Source organism: Nyctereutes procyonoides, unplaced genomic scaffold (assembly GCF_905146905.1).
Source record: "Nyctereutes procyonoides isolate TBG_1078 unplaced genomic scaffold, NYPRO_anot_genome, whole genome shotgun sequence".
Lineage (NCBI taxonomy): Eukaryota > Metazoa > Chordata > Mammalia > Carnivora > Canidae > Nyctereutes > Nyctereutes procyonoides.
Genome location: NW_026575135.1, coordinates 59,155,884 through 59,172,467, shown reverse-complemented (window position 1 = coordinate 59,172,467; position 16,584 = coordinate 59,155,884). Strand labels below are relative to the sequence as shown.

The 16,584-nt window shown below is 34.6% G+C and overlaps 1 protein-coding gene across 1 annotated transcript; it reads right to left on the bottom strand.

The window, feature by feature from the left end:
* Window positions 1-2,245: 2,245 nt before the first annotated feature.
* LOC129494627 (prothymosin alpha-like) lies at window positions 2,246-15,015 on the bottom strand. The gene is made up of 2 exons (XM_055301527.1): window positions 14,936-15,015; window positions 2,246-2,714 (listed from the first exon to the last, which is right to left on the bottom strand). Exons 1-2 carry the CDS (start codon window positions 15,013-15,015, stop codon window positions 2,261-2,263), a joined length of 534 nt encoding a protein of 177 aa, XP_055157502.1. The 3' UTR covers window positions 2,246-2,260.
* Window positions 15,016-16,584: the final 1,569 nt, after the last annotated feature.

The window sequence follows — 16,584 nt, the reverse complement described above, 5'->3', positions numbered from 1 at the left end:
TGCACAGCAAAGGATACAGTCAACAAAACTAAAAGACAACCTACAGAATGGGAGAAGATATTTGCAAATGACGTATCAGATAAAGGGCTAGTTTCCAAAATCTATAAAGAACTTATTAAACTCAACACCAAAGAAACAAACAATCCAATCATGAAATGGGCAAAAGACATGAAGAGAAATCTCACAGAGGAAGATATACACATGGCCAACACGCACATGAGAAAATGCTCTGCATCACTTGCCATCAGGGAAATACAAATCAAAACCACAATGAGATACCACCTCACACCAGTGAGAATGGGGAAAATTAACAAGGCAGGAAACAACAAATGTTGGAGAGGATGCAGAGAAAAGGGAACCCTCTTACACTGTGGGTAGGAATGTGAACTGGTGCAGCTACTCTGGAAAACTGTGTGGAGGTTCCTCAAAGAGTTAAAAATAGATCTGCCCTACGACCCAGCAATTGCACTGCTGGGGATTTACCCGAAAGATACAGATGCAATGAAATGCCTGGACACCTGTACCCCGATGTTTCTAGCAGCAATGTCCACAATAGCCAAACCGTGGAAGGAGCCTCGGTGTCCATCGAAAGATGAATGGATAAAGAAGATGTGGTTTGTGTATACAATGGAATATTACTCAGCCATTAGAAATGACAAATACCCACCATTTGCTTCAACGCAGATGGAACTGGAGGGTATTATGCTGAGTGAAATAAGTCAATCGGAAAAGGACAAACATTATATGGTCTCATTCATTTGGAAAATATAAATAATAGTGAAAAGGAATTGAAGGGAAGGGAGAAGAAATGGATAGGAAATATCAGAAAGGGAGACAGAAATCTCAATAAATTAAAAAGGATTCGAATCATACATGTTCACTGACTATGTTCACTGACTATAATGGAATTAATTAAAAATCAATAACATATTTCTGGAAAATCACCAAACATTTGATAATAATATAGTAATTAATAGTTTAATAAATATAAAAACACAAAATATTAAAATGTATGAGAAGGTGATACGCCTGCACTGAGGAATAAAAGTACAGTCCTAATTGTCTACATTAGAATAAAAAGAAAGTTTTTATTTTATATCAATGACCTCAGCTTCAACCTCAAGAGACTTTTTAAAAAATGAATCTCAAAAAAAAAAAGAATCTCAAAATAAGCAGAAGAAAGAAATAATAAAAATCAGAGAAATAAACTAGAAAACAAAAGACAATAGGGAATTAATTGAAACCAAAAGTTGTTTCATTGAGAAAACACAACTGATAAGCCTTGTGTCAGATTGGCCTGGGAAGAGAGAGAGACAGAGTATAAGAAACTAATTATCAACATCAAAAATGAGAGAGTTGATATTCTTGAAACTAATATTACACTGTATGTTAACTAACTAGAATTTAAATAAAAGCTTGAAACACAGAGAAATGAGAGAGTTGATATAAACTGCAACCATTTAAAAACCACGTGATCTCCTCACTTAATTTTCCTTACATTTTTCTATCCTGTCCACCAAGTCTCTGTGCCTTTTCTCAGAGCCTATTATCTTCTAGCTACTTTCATTTTTTTTTTTAGAACAACTCAGCAAAATAAAATTCCGGTTTATTGTTGGACAACATTGTTTCACACATACATCAAACAGGCCAAAAATAAATAAATAAATAAACAGCAACTTCATAGACAAAAAAGGAAAAAAGAAACCTTTTTTCTTTGGCCTTTTTAACCATCTCATACAAACCAACCACTTATAGTACAGCTAAGTACATACACAAAAAAAGTTACTGGAATGCTCGGAATAAGATTGTTTTCTTGTTGTTGTTTTTGCTTTTTTTACAGGTTTTTTTTTTCTCCTTTGAGATTATAATGAACATGGTCACACCACAAGTAAAGTCAGAAGTAGGACAGGGAACGCTCCGAAGGCCGGTTTGGTCATCCAAGATCATTAAAAATGGTTGACCCCCAACAGTATGTACAAAAATATAAAATGTAAATTAAAAATACAAACAAATTTTCCTTTTTAAAGTACTTTTAAGAAAAAAAGCAGGGCCTTGGAAGTTTTGGTTCTTTTTTCTTCCCCTGTTGCAAATTCACGTTGTGGTTCTGGTTGGGAGGCGGAGAGCGCGAGTCATCTGCGGGTGGCGCTGCCCGCGCTGGGCCGGCGGGCGGGACTCGGGAGTGGTGGGTGCATAGGTCAGGGTGGCCTTTTTTTGGTTAAGTTTAACTTTTCCTTTTTTTTTTTTCTTTTTTTTTTTCTGTCTAGTCATCCTCATCAGTCTTCTGCTTCTTGGGGTCGACGTCGTCATCCTCATCGTCTTCAGCTGCCCGTTTGCCCGCAGCTGCCTCGGCCTCCTCATCTCCATCTCCATCCTCTTCCTCTCCATCGCCTTCCTCCTCCTCCTCTTCCTCCCCTCCTTCCTCCTCTTCTTCATCTACCTCATTGTCAGCCTCCTGCTCCCCATTCTCCTCATTAGCGTTCCCATTAGCAGGCGCGTCTCTTCCATTCTCTGCCTCCTCCACAACCTCCTTCTTCTCCTTTAAGTCCTTGGTGGTGATCTCGGAGCTGGTGTCCACGGCCGCGTCTGACACGATGGGGCACGCGGGTGATGCGATGCAGCGGTTCGAGGCCTCCGGCGAGGGAGCTGCGGGAGTCGCGGTGGCGGAGGAGGTTGCGGCGGACGGGCAGCCGGGCACAGGAACAGTGCAGAGATGGCTTTTCAGAGCAGCCAGTGGGGCTTCTAGCTACTTTCAAATTAGCCTTCATTCTTCCAACTTTGCTTCCATTTTAAAAGTGTGGTTTCTATGAACGAAGATTTCATTTTCCTTGAATATTGTTTTGGGGCTTTGGTCTCTTATTTTGTATAGAAAATTGCCTCTTCTGTCTCTGCACTCCTTCACTGAAAGTTACTTCCTGCAAATATGTCTGCAGGTGTGTTTTTTCCTTCAGTATTTGCTCCTTAAGATTTTGTGACAACCCTGGTTGAAAATAGCTTTCACCATCAGCCCATGAAAACATTCTTATTGGTTTAAATAACTGAAGGCTAATTTTGCACCAAAGTGTCACTTACTATGTGGGTATTGTCTAAATTCTACAGCCAGGAGCATCCTATTTCAATATGCTTACTAACCTATTACTTGACCTTCACTATATTTGGTAACTACACCTCACATCTTGTGCTCTGAGGTAACTGGCATCTCCTAACTTCATTGAAAATGGAGTCCAGGTTTCTGGTTTTGTGCTCACCTTGCTGCTTTTGGATAATGTTCAAGTGAAGAAATCATTTTAAAAATCTGATATTTCATATATTTTAAACTATCTTTTTAGTAAAAAGTGTAAAGAATAATAATGTTATAAGTATAACAAAGTTTGTTTATTTTGGAAGTATTGACGTAGTTTTAATCATAAAGAAATCAGAGATTAGGGTACCTGGATGGCTCAGGGGTTGAGCATCTGCCTTCGACTCAGGGCGTGATCTTGGAGTTCCAGGATGGAGTTCACATTGGGTTTCCTTCAGGGAGCCTGCTTCTCCCTCTGTTTATGTCTCTGCCTTCTCTCTGTGTCTTTCATGAACAAATAGATAAAATCTTAAAAAAAAAAAAAGACATACAAATCAGTGGATCAGAACAGACAGCCCATAAATAAACCCGCATACCTGGTCAACTATTTTATGGCAAAGGAACTAAGACTATGTTACGGAAAAGGACAATCTGTTCAATAAATGATGATGGAAAAACTAGACAACCACATGCAAAAGAAACTCAACCACTATCTTACATAACGTAGAAAAATTAACTAAAAAAAAATTCAAGACTTGAATGTAATTCCTAAAACCATAAAATTCCTAGAAGAAAACATAGTAAGCTCCTTAACATGGGTCTTGGAAATAATTTTTTGGAACTGACTCCAAAAGCAAAGATAAGAAAAGAAAAATGAATAAGCAGGACTCCATCAAACTAAAAAGCTTCTGCACAGCAAGCTCCTGCACTGCAAAGCAAGTCATCAAAGAAAAGGCAGCCTACTGAATATGAGAAAATATTTGCAAAACATATATCTAATTAAGAATTAATATCCAAAATATATAAAGGATGCATACAACTCAATAGCACACAAGCAAATAATCTGATTTAAAAATGAGCAGATGATCTTAACATATTTTTCTGAAGAATACTACAGATGGCCAACAGATACATGAAAAGATTATTAACATCACTAATGGTCAGAGAAATACAAATCAAAAGCACAATGAGATATCATCTTACAATTGTTATAATGGCTATAATCAAAAATACAAAAAATAACAAATTCTGGTGAGAATGTGAAGAAAATCCTCATGCACTGTTGGTGTGAATGTAAACTGAAGCACCCATTATGGAAAAAAGTATGGAGATTCCTGAAAAAGTTAAAAATAAACTACCTTAGGATCTAACAATTCCACTTTTCTGTATTTACCCTCCGTCCCAATATAATATAACTAACTTGAAATGATATGTATCCTTGTGTTATTGCAGCATTACTTATAACAGCCATGAGATTGGAACAATCTAAGTGTCCATCAATGGATGAATGGATAAAGTGTGGTACAGACATATAATGGGATATTATACAGCCATAAAAAAGAATGCAATCTTGCCATTTGCAACAACATGGATGGACTTGAAGGCATTATGTTTAGTGAAATAAGTCAGAGAAAGACAAAGGCCATGTGATCTCACTTATATATAGAATTAAGAGAAAAAAAAAAACCATAAATAAAGAGAACAGATGGTGCTTGCCAGAGGTGGGGGCAGCACTGTGGGTGAAATGAGTGAAGTAGATCAAAAGGTATAAACTTATAAAGTCATACACCACAGTAACTACAATTGATAATACTGTATCATATAATTACAAGTCCCTAAGAGAATAAATCTTAAAAATCCTCATGACAAGAAGAAAAATATTGTAACTATGTATGGTGGTAGATATTAAGTAGGCTTATTGTGTGGTGATCATTACATCAATATATATGCAAATATCAAGTCATTATGTTATATACCTGAAACTAATACAATGTTATATGTCATTTACACCTCGATAAAAAGGAATATTTTAAATTTCAAATGGTTTCCAAGATCATTTTTTAAGTACAGGAATTTTTTTTTATAAAATGTTGAAACTTTTATACCAAATACTAAGTTTTATAAATATATATTACTTAGGAATATTAGAAAGTCACATCAAGGGGCAGCTGGGTAGCTCAGTCAGTTAAGTGTCTGCCTTTGGCTCAGGTCTTGATCCCAGAGTCCTGGGATCGAGCCCCATTTAGGGCTCTCTGCTCAGTGGGGAGTCTGTTTCTCCCTCTCCCTCTTCCCCTCCACCTACTTATGCTCCCTCCCTCTCTCAAGTAAATAAATAAAATTTTTAAAAAGAGAAGTTATGTCAGTTTACTATTATAATACGATGTCTTTGATACTTAGCTATCATGTTTGATTACATTATCTTTGTTCTTTCTGTATAAATCACTAAGAATAAATTTTTTAAAGTATTTTGGTTTTAAATAAATAATGCAAGCACAAGATACAAAATTCAAAAGAAGGGAAAGATAATCAGTTCAACTCAACCTCATAGTCATTTCACCTACCTCCTTAGAGACAACTATCACTAATGTCTTCCAGATGTGAATTATGCATATATAGTTTATGCGTACATAAAAACTTCTTTGTAAACACAAATGGTAGAAAGCTATGTACATTTTTCTGTAAAATTTCTATTTAACAATACATTTTAACAATTGCTCCAAAACAAATGGAAATGCCTTATGCTGCTGAACAGATACAGACTATTTTATGATTGTGTCATGACTCAAATAATTAGTATGTTTAAATTGTTTTTCATTTAGATTATTTCTAAACATTTGCTAGTACTGGAATTATTGACATTAATATTCATGTGTCCCCAGATGGGAGCCTTTGGAGGGAGCCCCTGTGTGCAGAGGACACACTATAATGTGACCTTTCAGATCCAGAAGCCCAATCCAACAGCCCCTAGGGTGCCTGTGAAGGCCACCACCCATCCTGACTCTGATGACGTTTTCTAGGGCGATCTAGGTGGGCCTCCCAGAGCCTGGTATGGCTCAGTGCATAAGTCTTGTGCTCCTTTGGTTCAGTCTCATTATTTAGTCTCTGTGATGCTCCTGAGAAGGGAGTCACGTCCTTCATTTGCTTCCTGAGTGCTCATTGTCGGGACACAGCAAGGCTACTGAGCTCTGTAGGTCAGTTGGTGTACCGTGAATTTACTGAATTCAATCATTAGTTCTAACAGGTTTTGGTGGGGGCTCTCGGGTTTCCTGTTTCTAGTACGGCATCTTCAGCAAATAGGGACAGTGTGAGGTCCCCCTTCCAGGTGAGGAACCTTTGCTGTTTCCTGTCTGTTGACTACATTAGGATTTCCAGCGCTGAGAGGGGACCTCCTTGGCTTGTTCCTGCTCTTAGGGGAGACAATTTCAGGTTTTCACCCTTGAAGATGATGTCAGCTGCGGGCCTTCCTAGCGGCCTTTATTCTGTTGATAGACATTTCCTCAAAACCCACTATGCTTTTGATGTTGTATTTTGTCAAATGCTTTTTCTGCAAATCTTGAGAGGATCGTATGCTTTTTGTCCTTTCTCTCGTTTTTCTTTTTTTAAAGATTTTATTTATATATCCTTGAGAGACACAGAGAGAGAGGCAGAGAGAGAAAGGCAGAGACACAGGCAGAGGGAGAAGGCGGCTCCATGTAGGGAACCCGACGTGGTTTTACATTTCACATATTTACAAGTATATTTGTAAGATAAATTACAAGTAAAATTGGATAAAAGAGTTTGTTACAAATTTTGATAGGTATTGTGAAATGGCTTTCATAGAAATATAGAGGATGCGTCAAATTTGAGTTGAGATCAGTGCAAGAAAGTGCTTATTTCCCCCAAACTCTCATCAATTTATTTTCAAATATCTTGAATTTTGTTGATCTAAAAAGTGAGAAAAAAATATATATATATTTTTAAAAGATTTTATTTATTTATTCATAAGAGACACAGAGAGAGAGGCAGAGACACAGGCAGAGGGAGAAGCAGGCTCCATGCAGGAAGCCCAATGCAGGACTAGATCCTGGGACTCCAGGATCACGCCCTGGGGCGAAGGGAGGCACTCAATGGCTTAGTCACCCAGGCATCCCAAGAAAATATATCCTTAAGAAAAGAAAAGAAAAGAAAATATATCCTTTTAGTTTTAACTTGAATATCACTTTTATTTTAAATATAAGTAAAATATACTTATTTTTTTTATAAGTACCCACCTCGATGGCTCAGTAGGTTAAACGTCTGCCTTCAGCACAGGTCATGATCCCAGAGTCTTCGAATCAAGAGCCATACTGGGCTCCTGCTCAGCTGGGAGCCTACTTCTCACTATCCTTCTCCCTGCCATTCCCCTTGCTTGTGCTCTCTCTCTTACTCTGTCAAATAAATAAATAAAATCTTTAAAAAATAATAATTAATAAATATAAGTAAAAATAGTTTCCAGTGACTGCTCCCTTTACCCTCCACTTACATGAGCCACCCCACCTCAACCTCAAAGACACTCTACCAACAATTTCCATGTTCTTTCTTATTTTTCATCATCCTCATATAATCTTATATAGAAATATATATATATATGTATACCTAAACATACGTCAGTATATGTACATATATATGTATGTTTTTGTCACTTTTGTTTTATAACATTGTGATCACACTATTTATTTCTATGTCTTGTTTTTTTACTCAATTGTAAATTCCAAGAAAATTAATCTAGGTTTAATTTACATTTTTTGCTTGCTATGTAAAATATAAATATAAATTATTCTATTATTCCTCTACAGTTGAGCATTTACTTTGTTTTTACATTTTTACCTTCATAATGGTAATTATACTACTTCACATATTTTAGATGCTAAAACAATTTTATTTATTACAACTTTGTAATATATAAGTTCATTTATATTGGGATATAACCTTAACCTTCTACTTTGTTTAGCTAAATTATCTATTCATTTTTCTATACCACATTTATGTTAGCATCAGAGACCTTAAAATATATTCTAATTTTTAGTAATCAAGTGCTTCCTCCTGTTCTTTTTCCTATATTACTTGTCTCATTTGGGGTATGTATAATTTCATATATATTCTATAATTGTATCTAGTTACAAAAAATTCCCTATTAAAATTTTACTAAGAATTACCTTAAATTTATATAATAATTTTAGAAAACTGAAATTTTACACTGTCTTTTTATCAAAAACTGGGTTATGAATTTCCATTGGTTCAGATCTTATTTTATGTTCTTCAGCACATGTCATAATTTTAATCATAAAGTCCTCCATGATCTTCTTACCAAATTTGTCACAATCAATTTTATATCATGGTATTATTACAGATAAAACATTTCTACATGCTGATTGCAAGAATAGAAAGTAAATATTGAGTTTTCTATCTTTATCTTATAGCCAGTCACTTTACTATATTGTTTATTAATGCTTAACAGGCGCAAAAACAAAAACAACTTACACAGAAATGCTTCAGTTTTGATGTTTAGCAACATGTCATAAGGAACTGTATTTGCCAACAAATATATGAACTTACAAGTTTTTGCTTCTCCAGCTGAACCACTGCAGCACAGCAGAGGCCCTAGATAAAACTGAGATAATAAATGTGCATGCTCCAAGCAAGTGAATTTGTAAGAATATTTTTATGCAGCAACATAAACTAAGGACATAAACTAAGGACCAATTTACAGTTTTAATATTTATAATTACCAGTTACTATCCACATTGTCTACTTATAGAAATTTTCTGGTGTTTCCTTTGTGTCTTGATAAGCACATAATAAAAGTCATATTTTTTCCTTAAACATTTGAAAAAACATTTTTAAGATACAGACCTCACTGTATACCAATTAGCCATACTATGTTTATTATATTATTAAGGTATTTTTCTATGTTTGTATATCTTTTTTTTGTTTGTATATCTTTTTATCCACTTAGTTTATTGGACTGAATGGAATAAGTTAAAATCTGCCACTCAATATGGGTTTCTACTTTTGCATTTGATTCATGAACTTTCATAAAGTGTTTGGTGCAGAGATATTTATAACGAGAAATCTTTGTCTTTCCTTTTATCATTACAAAATTTCTTTTTTCTATTTTTTTTCCTAAGATTTCATTTATTTACTTTAGAGAGAGTGAGACAACACAGGCAAGGGGAACAGCAGAGGAAGAAGGAGAAGTAGGCTCCTCCCTGAGAAGGGAGCCCCTGTAGGGCTCAATCTCAGGACCCTGGGATCATGACCCAAGCCAAAGGCAGACGCTTAACTGAATGAGCCACCCATGCACCCCTCCTTTTTCTATTTTAATGTTATTTGCTCCAACTTTCCAAATTTGTTGTCTATTTAAACGTAATTCTTATCTTTTTAAATATTCCTAAATGTCTTTTCACATATTGTTGCATATATTTCTGAGTTACTTTGAGATCAGTCACTTATGGATGTGTATATGTTTTTGAGTATATGTATGTGTGTATACATGTATGTATATGTGTACATCTTTTCAACCATTTTTTCTTTTAATAGAAGACTTTAGCTTATTTATAATTACTTGATATAGAAAGTAGATTTGATCTTAAAATTATCAACTTATTTTCTTATATACTTCTCTTTTATTGAAACAGTCTATTGCTAAATGACATTAATTTGCTACAGATTCTTTGTATATGTTTGTTCTGTAAAGGATAAACTTAGAATCAATATTTTTCATGATTCTGACACCCACTCCTAGACTAATCAAATGTAACACTTTTTTTACTCTGAGGGATAAGAAGACCATAAAATTCAAGAAGATTCAACAGCATTTTTTAAAATAGAAATTAATGATGACAACATAAACTCAAGAATATATAAATACTTCCCTTTTTATGACATGGATAGTTCTATTTATGGAACACTGGATCATTGACATTTCCTAAAAACAAACAACCCACTCTAACTTCCTCTTCAGAGAGGTCTAAATATATGTTTTCCTTTAGAGTTCTTAGTATTTACTCACTTTATTTCTATACCTCTTATGACTTTCCATGCATATTGACAATGTTCTACATTTTCAAACTCTAGATCATATTTCTTTATCTCCAGAAAGTTTTCAATTACTTCTCTAATTATACTTTAAAATAGTCTTGATTCTTAATCTATATTGTTATATTTTACATAGAATTAGATTTTGTTCTTTAATTTCTTCACTGATTTAACAAATACTTTTGAACTTTTACTTTGTGCTAAGAATTGTGTGCTAGGATTTGAGGACAACAAGATAAGACATAACATAGTTACTGGTCTTGCAGAGCTCATATCAAATAGAGTTTCTTTCTTTCTTTTTTTTTTCAAATAGAGTTTCTTAAATAAGTTTAACCTCACTGCAAAAATCCCATTTTGAAATGTATGTCAAATTGAAGTCAGTTACAACATTTTACAATGACAGTTTTCTTGGCACTGCAAATAACACTGCTTTGGTTACATTTCACATTAGAGAAAGTGGGAAGAAAATATCAGCAAAAAAACTCTTAAATTCTTTAAAATAAGAAAACTAATTTCCAATGTTTTTTTGAAAATAAGATCAATGAATATTCATCTTCATTCTCCTTTTCATACCAAAGATAATTTAAATTTTTAATGTTTTCACTACAACAGTAGCTCACCCTTCTCCCACTTTTAAGAGTTGCTTGAATGATTGGAAGTGGCAAAGACAGAGAGACAGTATCCGTGCATGATAAATGATTGACAGAAAAGAAGCAGTGTCAGTGGTGTCACTCCTTCCCGTCCCCCGCCCCTCCCAGAAGTGTGGAGAGACCAGTGTAAACATGACAATTCAGTTCATTCATACAATAGATGACCACTTATTTCAGTTTGCCCAAATAGTCTCAGTTCATGTCTGTTGTCAAAGCACAATTATCAATAGTGTTCCATTTTGTTCTCAAAAGTGTTCCTATTTGAGCAAAAAAAAATTACACTGTTGCTCCATTAATATTAGAGTATATAAAGTTAATTATCTAGACTCTATAGATTTTGACATTCATTCAGTATGCTAAAGACTTTGAATAACTTTTCAGAGAAATAACTTCTAAATCAGAAAGATAAATACCTAAAGATTCAATTTGTCCACCAACTCCTAGTACTCATTTAATGGGGAAGCAGGTAAGAGCCATGAAAATTCCAGGTCAATGACATGCTAGTCCAATTCACTTTTATCTTCATGGGAGAATACTGGATTCCATGCAATCCAATGACAGCCCAGATGAGAAGTGGTTGAGAGAGATGTTGAATAGGAAAGTAAAAGCAAAATCAGAATCTATTCATTAAACCATTAATTCTCACCATAACAAAAAATATCTGAGAAGCTCTCACATTTGATCACTACCAGAGGAAAAACGATTCTTATTGACAATGCTAGCAGATGGAATCCACACTTTTTTTTTTCTAAATCGTAAGAATTGACACCAAGATTGACAACCAATTCTAGGTACTATATAAAGTCCAAATCTTTAACTTGTTTCCATTGTTTTATTTAACTTTAGAATCCAATATAAACCTTCTCTAGTCAGGATTCCTCATAAGCCACCCTCAAATGTCACTGCATTTATCAGCTTTGACTAGGCTATATCACATAAGGAATGATCTCAAATTCTTAGTAGCTTAAAGCAACAAGTGTTTATTTCTTGCTTGTTACATATAAGCTGTAGCTTGACTGAGGCTTTTTTCTGGGCCAGGGGTCAAATAATGAAATTTACCTATTTTTTTCAGGGAAGAGCCAAAGATCAAACTGAACTGGTTACATTTAAATTTTTTACTCAGGTGAAACATATGTCACATATGTCATATTCCATTAGCCAAAATAAATCTGACAGGCAAGCCTGACATCAGCAGGGCAGAAAAATATAATCCTACCACAAAAAGTAGGGGAATATTTCACAAAAATCATAAAATATATCATAGTCATGCTCAAACATTATTTCAGTAATTTTTTTGACACCCTGGCAGCTTGGAATGGTGTTCCTAATCCTTTTGCTGCCAAATTCTCCCACCTTTCAATTCCCACTTAGGATTTCATAAGTCCATTCCTGTTGGTTTATGTCCACCATATTTTTACCTTATCTACTCTTCTGTGCACTTATCACTAACTTTGACATAAAACTATGGCTTGTATCATAATACATTTCTTTCATGTCCTTATGCCTTGTATTAAGAACAAGCACCATACCCTCTTTTGATTAACTTAGGTACTATACACATATAAAATATAACAAAACACTGTTGAATTCATTGTTCACTACTATTTGCCCCCTTTCATTTCATTATAGGTTCTAAAGGGTAAAAGGCCAAATATCAAAACTACATTTGTATTATTTCAATATTGATGTCATTTATTTATTCAACAGACAATTATTTAAACATGTATCTGTAACAGGTATAATTTCCCATATGAATATGTGCTACTGATTCAACAATAATGCTCTATCAGTGTTGATATTTGCAGTTTGGTTTAAAAGGAAAAAACAAAGGATTTGGAGACTTGCCTACTATGCCTTTGAGAAAGTAAATCAACTTCTCTGAGTTTTATGTATAAAATATGAGTAATGTCTACTTATAAATAATTGTGTGGTATACATAATGTACCTATGACAATGCCTGGCTTAAAATAGGTGCTCAAAAAATAGTAGCTATTCTTATTGCTAAATACTGACAGTGATTTCTGTAAATCTTTGTTCATTTTCCATTTGATCATTTGTATAATGCTAACTGGGGCTAGTTTCAGTCTGCACCTATGAAACAGAATGAGTTAATTCTCCACCAAATGCAAGTTGTGCTGACAGCCTCAAATGACAAGAGTTCAAACCAAGTGAAAAAGGTTTTGTTCCCATGGAAGCTAGCAGAGTCATTTGTAAAAATAATCTCAGAAGATAAGAATAAAGGTAAGTAACAATAGCTTAGAGAAGGCATGAATTCACAGAATTGTATGCATAGAAAAACGTGAAAATTATTATCAAACATTTAAAAATAAATATCTCATTACTTTACTAAGATGGAACATTTATCATGTCTTCTTGAGGATTTTCATGGCACCAACAAATTAAGAAATAAATTCTACCCAACATGAGGTACCAAAAGCCTCGTCCATACTAATTATGGGAAATACAGAGAAACAATGTTCAGGGATGCCTGGGTGGCTCAGCAGTTGAGTGTCTGTCTTTGGCTAAGGGTGTGATCCTGGGGTCCTGGGATTGAGTCCCACATCAAGCTCCTTGTTAGGAGCCGGCTTCTCCCTCTGCCTATGTCTCTGCCTCTCTCTGTTTCTCATGATTAAATAAATAAAATCTTTAAAAAAGAAGAAAAAATGTTAAAATTCACAAATTCTCAGTTATCTTTGTCCACTAGGATCAATCTCTTCCTCTAAAACATTTCAGCTCCTTGAAACTAATATTAAAGCTTTCTGAAATTATCCACAATGACAACTTACCATATCCAATGTATGTTTGTTTCTACAGCTCTATAAGAAAGTTGTATCACTTTGTGAGTATGAATAATTATATGGGAGAAAAACAGTAAACCAACTGATCAGTACTGCTACCACCATAAAAATATATTTTCCTATCCTTGCCTTATCTCAGCATTTTCTCTACCTTGTCTTCACATGCAATGAGGGAAAAGTCATAGGCAATGAGGGAAAAGTCTGAAAGTCATTTAATAATACACTGTGTGTATGTGTTTGTATGTGTGTGTTTGTATTTGCAGGCTGTTATCAGAGACTTCTGTATAAAAATTATTTTGGGGAAGTCTGAGATTCAGATATCACGTGAAAATAACATTGTTCTCACAAAAACAGAAGTTTTAATAAGCTATGACCAATATTCTAAATTAAGTTGTGCCAGGAATTTTGTACTCCTTCAATAAAGGTTAAGACAGTATTACATCTGTAAAACATTTACTTTAAATCTCCACTCCTTGAGAAATCATGACTCTTGATTTTTATGTTTTGTAAAAGCCCAGGACTCTCTATCCCTAAGTTAGTAAAAGAATTGTGATTTAATAGCACCATGATTTCACAATTTCTGCCCTGAGAAGAGAAGTCTAAGGGTAGATAACTTTCTTAAAAGGCTTTCAAGATTTAATTATTGTTCATATCTTCATCCACAACAGGTTACTATAGCCATGGAAGCAACTTTAGAAAAGCACCTTAGCCAAGTAAAATGATGACCTTTCAAACAGGTTTATAAAATAAAAGGCATTACAGAAGGATTCAGTATCCTTTAGTGAGTGAAACTTCTTCCCAGCTGCTTTAAGTTATTTATGTCAGCATATTAGTGAAGATTTTGAGGTTATATGCAAAGAAACAAAAATAAGATTTAAACAAAGATGCAAATCATTCTAGAGAAGCTAGATGATTAATAGATAAATTAACCCAATAATTTCAGAAGTATAATGAGTGTGGAAGCAAGACAGTGTGGTACCCCACTGGAGGTATAGCTAAGAAAAACTCTTTAAGTTTAAGCTAAGAATAACATTCTTTAATGTTATTTTTTTTGCAACAAGTACCAAAGCACTGCTAAATTTTACTGATAGCCACCCCCATTCAGCAGTGAGGATAACAGTCTCCTAATATCTTTGGTTAAATTACACTTATTTATTCCATCTGTCAGAAGCCTACATTCATTTTAAAATTCAAAATTAAATTCTAAAATGCCAAAGTTGATTGATAAGGTTAAAACTAATCATTATAATTAATTGAGGGAAAATGTGGTAACAAGTAACTAATTACCCACATCAATGGATAACAGTAGTACTGAAGATGCCAGAAATTTTAGTTCAGTTACTAAAATGATTCTGATCTTATAATTCCAATACCTGAGAGTGGGAGTTTGCCCCACATCACCAAGCAATTCTCTGATTCCAGCTGGGTCTTTTACAATCAATTCAATTCTCATACTATCTATATGGAGATAGCATCAGATCCCACAGGTTAAGGGCTCAATCATAGATTACCCCTCACACACACTCTTCAAGTACCAGCTACAAGACCAGATTGCCCACCTGTGCTTCTGACCAATTGGCTATAGGTTGGAGGCTCCAACAATCAATCCCCTTCTTGGGTTCAGTTAACTTGCTGGACTGGCTCACAGAACTCTCAGAGCAACATTTTATTTACCAGATCACCAGTTTATTTAAAAGGATATAATGCAGAAACAGCCAGATGGAAGAGAGATATATAGGTCAAGGTATGGGGAAAGAGCATGATGCTTTCCATGTCTTCTCCAGGTGTACCATTTTCTTTATATCTCTACATGTTCACCATCCAGAAACTCTCCAAAGCCTGACCTTTCAGATTTTTATGGAGGTTGCAAAAGATAGGAATGGTTGACTAAATCATTGGCCACTGGTGATGGATTGAACATTCAGCTCCTCTCTTCTATTCACTCCAGTTCAGGGGTTTGGAAATTTCATTTGGTTTCACATGGTTTATTCTCCTGGCAACCAGCAACCATCCTTAGGTGGAGTTCAAAAGTCACTTTGTTAATATAAACATAACAAAAGACACCTTTATTGTTCTCATTACTTAGAAAATTTCAAGGGTTTTAGGAGCTCTGTGCCAAAAATGAAGACAAAGACCAAATATATATTTCTTATTATAAATCACAATATTACAGCTTCTAACTCAATAATTAGGTCTATATTTACCTCAGTTTTAGGCATTAATGGAAAGAATTTTCTTTGCCAAAATAGATTTTTACTAATGGTTTTTTCCTAAGCAAACTGGCATTCCATCTTATATCCTGTAACTGTATAGAAGTTACATAGCCTTAATAAAGGCAAATTTTTTAATTGTTCATTCACTCACCACATACTTACTGAATGCTTATATACATCAGTGTATTAGTTTCCTCTTTTCATTGTAAAACGAATTATGACAAACTTAGTGGCTTAAAACCACAGAAATTTATTCTTATACTTCCACATATCAAAAGTCCAAAATGAGTCTTAAGGAATGAAAAGCAAGGTATCAGCAGTTTGGTTTCTTCTGAAGAATCCAGAGGGAAATATGTTCCTTGTCTCTTCCACTTTTAAAAGCTGTTCCCATTCTGTGGCTCCAGGTCACATCACTCCCATCTCCGCTTCACTTTTCACATCATCTTCTCTATTGTAGTCAAATCTCCCTTTGACCCCTTCTTATAAGAATATTTGTATCAACTCATTATAATATCAACTCAAGATGAAAATCATCTAAAATGTCTAACAATGGTCAGCTCAAAAGTCCCATGTCTCATCATCTAAATCAAATATGGTTAAGACTTGAGTTATGAAAAATCCCTGGGCAAAATTTCTCCCAATCTGTGGAACTTTGTAAATAGACAATAAATTATCTGGTCCCCAAACACAATGGTTGGGCAGACATACAGTTACAGAAAACTGCATTCTAAGACAGAGAAAACAGAAGGAAGAACGGAGTCATTGGTCCCAAACAATTTCAAAATCCATCTGGGATTAAAAAAACGAAT